General features: G+C 47.4%; 1 protein-coding gene across 1 annotated transcript in view; it reads right to left on the reverse strand.

Moving 5' to 3' along the window:
• TCEA1 (transcription elongation factor A1) overlaps window positions 1-1,852 on the reverse strand; it is a 38,791-nt gene extending 36,939 nt beyond the window's left edge. Inside the window, exon 1 of the mRNA XM_049781936.1 lies at window positions 1,780-1,852. Within this exon, the coding sequence (XP_049637893.1) occupies window positions 1,780-1,842 (63 nt within the window). The 5' untranslated portion in view covers window positions 1,843-1,852. The remainder of the gene's footprint in view (window positions 1-1,779) is intronic.
• Window positions 1,853-9,708: the final 7,856 nt, after the last annotated feature.

A 9,708-nucleotide genomic window follows, 5' to 3' on the forward strand; every position in this document is an offset into this window, starting at 1 on the left:
TCAACATTCTCTTTGGTTGCTTTCTTGAAGAAATCTTGTTGCCTCATTAGACATGCTTTAAGACTGGCCACCCGCTTGGCTCTCTCTCATTTTCTTGATATTCTGCACATTCCTCAGCATGTTTAGTTGAATAATTGCGTTTCAAGGTGTATTCCTTGTGCACTGACATTGGGGATGCCCCTGTGCTCAACAAAGAAATACTGCGTCTCCCACTTTTCCTGAAATTGTGCTCGTCATCAATCTTTCTCTTCACTGCAGGCTTTGATGAAGCCATGATGAAGGTATGACAAAATCTAATTCTGTCGTTAACTTCTCTCCCTTCTCTCTCTTCTCCCTGTTAGGCCTCCGATAACGCAAGGGACAGCGGGCAGGAGCAGCGGAAGTGACGTCTGCGCTAGGTGCAAAGTATTCACGATTATTCGCTTACCGAATATTTGCCATAAAAATCGCATTAAACATTTGCATACCCCGAAAGGAACTGCTCAGGGTATGCGAATGTTTAATGCGATTTTTATGGCGATTATTCGGTAAGCGAATAATCACAGATACTGCGATATTTGAAGGCTGGCCGTGGGCCACAAAATGTATGGAGGGCTGCGAACAGCCCGTGGGCCACGAGTTTGAGACCCCTGCATGAAATTTAAGAAAATGGTCCTGGCTTTGCAGAGAAACAAACGTTTATGTAGCATTCTTTTTATTTGGCTTAGAAGAATTCTAGCTTCCTAATACACTTAGTTAAAAAGAACGTAGTGTCTTTTGTGAATGGGGAATAATACGTGGAAAACTGTCCAAGGACTATGGCAGATTTAGTACTTAAGGGAATGCCTGGGACAGATCGATAGTCGCATAATTGGTATTCGTACTGAAATGTGAGTTTTAGTGGAACAAGTTATTCTCAAAAAATGCGGTGAATTGAATGAAGGGTCGGATAGCTCGTATTGAAGGTCCTTGTTCATGGCATGCAAATCAAAACGTAGCTGGGCCAACGGGTTGTATGTCTGAAGGACATAGGGAGAGGGAGGTCCAGGATGCAGGCGTATGGAGCAGAGCAGTGAAAGCACAAGGGAACACGAGAGCAGGCTGGGCCCGGCTGGTTCGGACGCCTGGCGCCCGCCCTATCGGCCCCGGCCGGAGCGAGTGGTCCTTGAGCGGGGACTGGCCGTTCAGCCCTGAGCGTCACCCGGCCGGCCGGCCCGGCACAGACCCTCTCGCTTCCTTCCAAGCCCGTGCGCGCGCTCGGCTGCAGACGCGCTCGGGCGTGGCGCGGCGTGGCGTGGCGTGGCGCGGACGGGGTCGCAGTGCTTGCCCGTCCCGTGCGATTGGCTGCGGGGCAGCGACAAGAAGAAGAAGAAGAAGAAGAAGCGGAGGGTCCCGGGGAAGTCGCGGGGCCGGCGGGGTGCAGAGGGTCGGGCCCAGGGGCCGTCCCGCGGCCTCCCTCGCAAGCCGAAGCCCTTCGGCCGCGCCGGGACCGAGGGAGCGAGCGCGAGCCCGAGAGCCGCAGCGAAGGCGAGCCCGGACGGACGGACGGAGCCGGGCAGCGAGCGAGCGAGTGGCGCGGAGGCCGCTGCCTCCCGCGGGCTCCGTCCGCGGCCTCCCGCGGGCTCCGTCCGCTGCCTCCCGCGGCCCCGCTCGGGCCGGGGCGAGGAGCGCGCTGCGGGGCGAAGGCCGGGCCGGGCCGCAGCGCGGGGGAGCGAAGGGCCCAGAGCCACAGACTCCCGCGGCCCCCCGGGCGCCGCTCCGAGCGGCCGGAGCCCCAGCCCAGGCCGGCGCCCCGCTCACCGCGTTCTTCTTCTGCACCATCTTGTCCATCTTCTTGGCGATGCGCACCACCTCGTCGTCCATGGCGCCGCCGGGGACGCAGCCAGACGCTCGCCGCCCGCCCGCCCGCGCCGTCACCCCGCGCTCCCCTCCCCTCTCCTCTCCTCCCGGACCCACCGCAGGCCCGCGGCGGCGACGCGAGGCTCCGCCCACCCAGGCGCGGCCGCTCGAGCGCGGAGCGCGGACTCGGCGGCTTCCCGCGCCCTGCGCCTGCGCTCGACGGCGCCAGACCCCCCCACCGCGCACGCGCGTCGCGCGCCCCAGGCGCGGCTCGCCGAACGCCGAGCCGCCGGATACCGACCGCGCCTGCGCGACCCGGACGCAGTCGGAAGGCCGCGGAGGCTGCGGGGACCGACGAATCCCGCGCGCGCATGCGCCGGCGCATCCACGGCGGTCGTCCGCCGAGCGCGAGCGCGGCCTTGGCGGGGAACGCCGAATCCCGACCGCGCATGCGCGCACCCGCGCCGTCCGCGTAGCGAAGACCCGGCGGAACCCGCCGAACACCCACGGCGCAGGCGCGGCCCAGACGCCGCCGAGTCCCGCGCGCGCATGCGTGTCCCCGGGGCACACATTTAGCCAGCCGATCGCAGATATCGCGGAGCACCCCGACCCCGTCCGCGCATGCGTGTCCCAGGATTGTCGCCCGCGCGCAGATCTCGCGACGCCAACGCAGCCTCGGCGCCTCCCTGCCTGCTGCTGCCCCAGCATTCGGGCCGACGCCTCCGGGTCTTTCTTTGTGACTTTAGTCCATTTTCTTTTCTGTCCTAGGGCTCCCCCTGAGAGTGCTCACTCGCTATTTTCGTGGACCTGCGCTCACGGAGGATCCCCCCGGACGTTAGTGCTCCAACCCACCCACGCCTGCAGCGCAAGGCCTCAGCTGGACCGCCGCCCAACCCAGAGCAGCACTTTCTGGTTCTCGGCGCATGAATGAATGAAGCCCACATCACTGGCAGCTTTACGTTCTGGGGCCTGAAAACGCATCACTCTTTCATCTCACTTTATGGCTGAATAAATAATAATGATAATAATAAATAGCGCTCTAGAGATAGCACAGTCCTTGGATGGACATCCAGGTCATGGCCACTGATGCAGCACGTCCACTCGCCCATCCGTAGGGTCATTGCCAACGTACCTTCAGAAAGGACCAGGGTGCATTATTCCTGGTGGTGCCCAGGGGACCCTAACGAGTGCCAGACATTGAACCCACATGGAGGGTGTCCAGGGCAAATGCCCCTCCAGCTGTCCTATCTCTCCGCCGGCAGTTCTTCAATTCGCACCTTCAATTCTTCAACCATACGTAACCAGGAATTGGTTACTCATTCACTACGGTCATTATTTTTGAACATCTGCCAATGTGCCTTTTCATTTCTTTTTATTTTATTTTATTTTTTTTTTATTTTATGTTCTCCAGTATCAAGGTTAGAACTCGGGGCTTCCGATGCGAGAATGTGCTATATTGCTAAGATACAGTTCTAAAGTCTCTTTCTTCTTTTTTTTTTTTAACTTCGTGGGGAGGATTTGGGCCACACAGCTTTGACTTTAAAAGCAACCAGATTTCTTTTTTTTTTTTTTAATACGATCTTTATTTAAGCACCATGATTACAAGCTTGATTGTAGTTGGGTTTCAGTCATAAACAGAACAGCCCCCTTCACCAGTGCAACATTCCCACCACCAATGCCCCCTCCCTTTTTCTCTACTCCTGCCCATATTTTTAGTTGCTTTATTGGATGTGAGCATGCATAAGTATATCACATATTTTATACATACAGATATACAAAAATTCATACAAGTTGTGAGAATACTAGAGTATGAACATGAGATCATCTGGGATCAGATCTAGGCATCGACATATATAGGTCGTCTGCTCTACAAATTGAACCACATCCCTCGCCGCCTCCTCCTCCACTTTTCTTCTTTGCTTCTTCCTACTCTTCTTTTTCTTCCTCCTCCTTTCTCTTCTTCCCTTTCTTTTTACTCCTCTTCCTCTTCTTTTTCTCCTTCCTCTTCTTCTTACTCTTCACCTTATTCTTCTTACTCTTCTTCCCCTTTTCCCTCTACTTCCTCCTCTTTCTCTTCTCACTCTTCCTTCAACTCTTCTTCTTATTCTCTTCCTGCGTCTCTGGGACTTCAATGATTCCTATGTTGTTTCTGTTGAGTTTATCAAAGACTTCTATTTTTATCTGTTCACATTTTTTGAGTTTATTCATTGATCATTTTCTTTAAGGTTCTCTTCCAATCTCTTCTACTGTATGGAGTTGCTGTGCATCTCGTCCTCAGGGTCACTGAGCCTGTTTGCAGCCACCATTACACTGGTGGAGAGGCTTTCCATTGAGGCAACCAGATTTCTAATACTGGTCATGGTAGGGTTTTCACCCTTCATCAGAGCGCACTGTTTCCCTCCACCACTGTCTCAGGGCTCTCCTTGTCTCCTCCAAGTAAAATCAGTTTTGTAGACCAGTTCTCAGGCTCTGTTGCATTTGGCCATTTATTAGTTCCCTAAAATGCTTCTTTATAACCCACATATGAGAGATCATTCTGTCCGTTTTTCCTCTCTACTTCACAGATCCATGCACACAGCAATAAATTACATGATTTCTATTGGGGGTGTGTGTGTAGAGGCATGCAACATGCATGTCTCCATTATCAAGGGAGGCACACTCCAGGGGTGCCTTTTGGCTTTCTTGGTGCAGTGCCTAATTTTCCTCCCAAGAAATATCTCTGCCAGAAGGCCCGTTGGAGAAGTCAAACCCCTGCGTGGATCACTGGCGATATTTCTGTCATACGTCTTACATGGCAGTGACTTAACATTTCCCTTTAATTCGTTTCTGCTATACTACAGAAATTCGGACTTAGCTATCCTGCAGTCATAAAGAAATTTCAGTACCAAAGAAAGCCTGCCAAAAGCTCCCCGCTGGCTAGTTTATTTGTAACTCTTAGACCGAGTGTAGCCTGGTGCCAGCAGCTTGTTTTTCTGGGTCTAGCTCCATGATGGTAAACAATAATTTCTGTACCCCCCCCAAAATCCATTTTCTGGGGACTGCAAAAGCATTTCTTGCAGAACCTATCTCTCTCCTCCTGTTTCTTGAAAAAACCTGTTTTTTGCTAACCCCAAAACATCTCCAGCTAAGGATTCCTCTTACCTCACTAACAGGGATCCTTTCACCTTATTGGGTAGTTGACAGATATGTAGATTCTAGGGTCCGGTGCCATTGTGTTGTCCCTCCTGGCTATCCTCTGCCCGTTGTTTCCCTAAAGACACCTTGCATACCAGAGTTGTGTTTAAAATGTCATCAGCTGAAAAGTAAAGTTTGTCTCTCGTCTCATAGACACGTGGGTCCCCATACAATGCATTTTATGTGGTCTCAATTATTTCATATTCGTCCGCTCGTGTACCCGATTCTTTCCCATGAAGGTTTTCTGACCCCACTAAGGTTTTGCTTGGGGACGAAAGGCGTCTGCAGTGGGGGGGGGGCACACCCGGTGGCACTCAGAAGCCACTCCTGGCTCTGCACTCAGAAATTGCTCCTGGCAGACTCAGGGGACCTTATGAGATGCCGGGGATTGGTCCCTGATTGGCCGTGTGCAAGGCAAATGCTCCACTGCTGTGCTATCTCTCTGGCCTCGATTTCATTTTATTCTTACAGCTGAATAGCATTCTATTTTGTAGATGTACAGTAGTTTTTTTTTAGTATTCCATTGTGTTGTGTAGATAGACTGTTGTCTCTTTAGTATTCCATTATATATATATTTATGTATGTACATATGTACTATAGCTTTTTTTTTTTTTTTTTTACTGTAGCTTCTTTACCCAGTCATTGTGTTGGATAAGAAGACATTCAAAAAGCAAACAAGTTTAGCTAGAAATCTGATAGTCCAAAAAAAAAAAAAAAAAAACAATGGGCCCGGAGAGATAGCACAGCGGCGTTTGCCTTGCAAGCAGCCGATACAGGACCAAAGGTGGTTGGTTCGAATCCCGGTGTCCCATAGGGTCCCCTGAGCCTGCCAGGAGCTATTTCTGAGCAGACAGCCAGGAGGAACCCCTGAGCACTGCCGGGTGTGACCCAAAAACTGAAAAAAAAAAAAAAAAAAAAAGAAATCTGATAGTCCAGAGGAAGGTACAGATAAAAGATTCGAGGGCTCTTCATGTAAACCATCTCAGGGAATGCCCTCAGGCCTGAGTCCTGTATAGTCTTTTATCCGTAGCCACTCTCAGAGGAAGACAATTTTCAGAGATTTTTACCTTACCTTCCTCTTTCCTCACATCCCTTTACAAAATACAAAAAAAAAAAAAAAAAAAAAAAATCCCCTTAGGCTTTAGTAGCATGAAATAGGAATTTGTTATCCAACCTTTTTCCTCTGATGGATTATTCCTGAACAATAAATGTCCTAAGTGGACAGTTTATGAGTCTGTGTGACCACTGGCCTCATGCTTTTTTTTTTAAACTTTATTTATTGGAGCTAGAGAGATAGCGTGGAGGTAGTGCGTTTTTGCCTTGCATGCAAAAGAACCATGGTTCAAATCCAGGCATCCCATATGGTCCCCCGAGCCTGCCAGGAGCAATTTCTGAGCATAAAGCCAGGAGTAACCCCTGAGTGCTGCCGGGTGTGACATAAAAGCAAAAACAAACACAAAAAAAGAACCCCAAAGACTTACAATAAGAGAAGTGCTCAACGGTTATTCCCAGCTCAGTGCATGGAGGTTCCTTCTCAATATCCGGGGGGTGGCCAAATGGTGCCAGAGTTTGAACTAAGTTTTAAAACTCTGCAGTTCCTTTCATGCATGCAAATACTATATACTCAGCCCATTACGCCATTTTCTCAGTCTAAGAATTTTATTTAAATTGGTGGGGAGGGACCAGAGCAATAGCACAGCAGGTAAGGTGTTTGCCTCACACGCATCCAACCTGGGTTTGATCCCCGACATCCCACATGGTCCCCAGAGCACCTCCAGGAATGATTCCTCAGTACAGACCAAGAGTAATCCCTGAGCATTGCCATTTGTGACCTAAAAAACAACAAATAAATTTTTTGATGGTGGCTCATACCTGGCAGTGCTGAGATCACTTCTGGCTGAGTTTGCAGAACCATATATGGTACCTAGGACCAAACCCATGTTGGTCACCAACACACAAGACATGTCCATCTTGCATGTACTATTACTCTGGCCCCAAGACATTTAAAAAAATTGTAATTTAACAAATTGTTCATAATATATTTATTTCAGGCATTAATTGTTCAAACACCAATCCCATATCTGTGCACTTCTCCACCAGAGTACCCAATTTCCTACCTACTACCCTAGCCTGCCCCCTGCAGGCACAAATTTATTTCATGTTTCAACACAAAGGCAAACACTGTCTAAGGATTGGCTGAGTTGTGGTTCATGCCAGTCGAGCCTGCTGTGCTGTTGTTTAGGCTCATTGAGCTATGTAACCTTCCCACCAGATTTCCTGTGATAATACTAGGCTGACACTGCTATGAAATTTTGAGTTGTCACATGGCCACAAGGCCCAGGATCTATAGATATGAAACAAATTTACTGGCTTGGCAGTTTGGTAAGTGTAAGTTGTGGAGTTCGACCATATTTGTCAGAGGGTGTAGGGTAGGGGGTGACGATGGGCTGCTGTGGTTTCACCAGAAAGATGAATCTGCCCCCATCCATCTGAGAAGGCCCTGAGGTATCATCCTGAATTGGATGACTTAGGAAGAGACCGTGGTTACCATTTTCTTCGGAAGCACCATCATTTCTCTTTTTCTATTACTGTTATTGCAAGGCAATTCAACATAATGTTCAGTCACAGAAAATCAGAACTAAGTTTTATTTCACATTGATAGAAACTATGAAAAGGCTTTTTCTACACTATAGCATTTCAACGGAATATTTCTTGCCATAAATTAGATCTTGCTGATTTGTTGAACGGAAAAAGTTTCTAACCTCCTAAATAAAAGCAAAATGACTCAGAAAATGATTGTTTAAAGTCTGAAATTCAGATAAAACATATGGCTTAATTCATATAATTCTATGCAGTTCACTATTACATTATTTCCAGGATCACTTAGCACCCATTTATAAACATGCATCCCTAACATTTATTTTAGTTGGTTGGAATACAGCAGAAAAATTCGCAGTTCAGAAATACCATCCATATATTTCTATAACATATTAACTGTATAGCAATTATGTCATATATACTGAGTTTGATGAACCTTTATACCCATAGATTTTCTTTAAAGTAATCTTACCAGTGACCGGAAATCTCCCAACTATTTAAAACATTGAATATTTGCAGTATTTATGTTTTCACAAAAAAAACAGTAAGTCACAGCTAAAGTGTATAATTCATAGGCTAGTAAAAGAGCTCAAAGGGCTGATGTGTTGGCTTTGTGTGAAAGGGGCCTGGATTCAGTCCTCAGCACTATATGGGCCCCCAGCACTGGCCAGAAACATCCTTTTGGTACTGCCAGTATGTCCCCTCAAAACAAAACACTTCCAAAATTTCAAATAGCCCATTTCAGATACAAGGAAAGCAAATTTTGTTGGTTTTTGTTTGCTAGTTTGGGGAACATACTTGGCAGCTATCAGGGGCTTCTCCTGGTGGGCTTGGGAGAACATGCGGAATGCTAAGGATAGAACCTGGGTGAACAGGAGTCCATTAAAAATAACTTCAACATGGAGGGGTAAAGAAAAAAATAACTTCAACATAAAATAATTGTGGCTGTACTTTCATTCCACTGTGCTATCATTTCTGTGCCCAAAGCAAATTTTTCTAAGACTTTATTTTGTATTGTTGGTTTCAAACATATATACATAGTAAGTATGCTAGAACTCCACTATAAGGAAAGCAAATTTTAGAAATGATAGTTTCTTTTGGGGGGGGGCACACCTGGTGACACTCAGGGGTTACTCCTGGCTTGGGGAACCATATGGGATGCCAAGGATCAAAACCAGGTTCATCCTGGGTCATCACGTGCAAGGCAAATGCCCTACTGCTGCACCATGGCTCCAGTCCCTAGAAATTATAAGTCTGTAAGATTTTTGTTTTTGTTTTGTTTTTTGGGGGGCCACACCAGACGGTGCTCAGGGGTTACTTCTGACAGGCTCAGGGGACAATATGGGATGCCAGGATCAAACCCAGGTTCATCCTAGGGTGGCCACATGCAAGGCAAACGCCCTAATGCTGTGCTATCACTCCGGAACCAAGTTTTTAAGATGTTTTTAAATACTCCAGAACAGGCTTGATTAAATCCAAATTATTCCTTCACTTGACCGAAAAGCAAAACCACAGTTGTTACTGGAATGAAAATTCTACTCTAAAACTTTCTCTACGTCTAACTCTGGACAGCTTAGTGTAGGAGGTTTGACGTCTGTTTTTTTTGTTTTGTTTTGTTTTGTTTTGTTTTTTAAGTACAAATACATCTTAAATACCAGCAGGTCTTTAACTGCAAATACCAACTTGTAGTATATATTTCCAGCAGATTATCTATGGCAAGGTGGCAATATTTGGTCTGTTTTAACTGGCAAGAAACAAAGGAATAACTTTCTATAGAACAAAAGAAAGAGCAAAGAGAAATGATACTTGGAGGAACAAATGAATGGTCCCCAAACATCGGGCCCAATAAATTGCTCCTCTTGATTGACACTGAGAAGACTGTCCTGTCAGGAAAAGTGACACCAGGATAGATGATCCCACCTCATCCTCATTATGAGTCACAATCACTAAGTGTTCATGAAGACATATAGTGAAATACAGATACTGCATAGTGACGAAGTAATTTGGGGTTAAATTTGTTGAGTATGTCACAGCAAGTCTAAATTGTTCTGATCACAACTACTCCTTTAGAGTGAAACAAGTTCTTATATGGCTCATCCTTGACAAACAACCTAATAC

The sequence above is a fragment of the Suncus etruscus genome, chromosome 10 (genome assembly GCF_024139225.1).
Source record: "Suncus etruscus isolate mSunEtr1 chromosome 10, mSunEtr1.pri.cur, whole genome shotgun sequence".
Lineage (NCBI taxonomy): Eukaryota > Metazoa > Chordata > Mammalia > Eulipotyphla > Soricidae > Suncus > Suncus etruscus.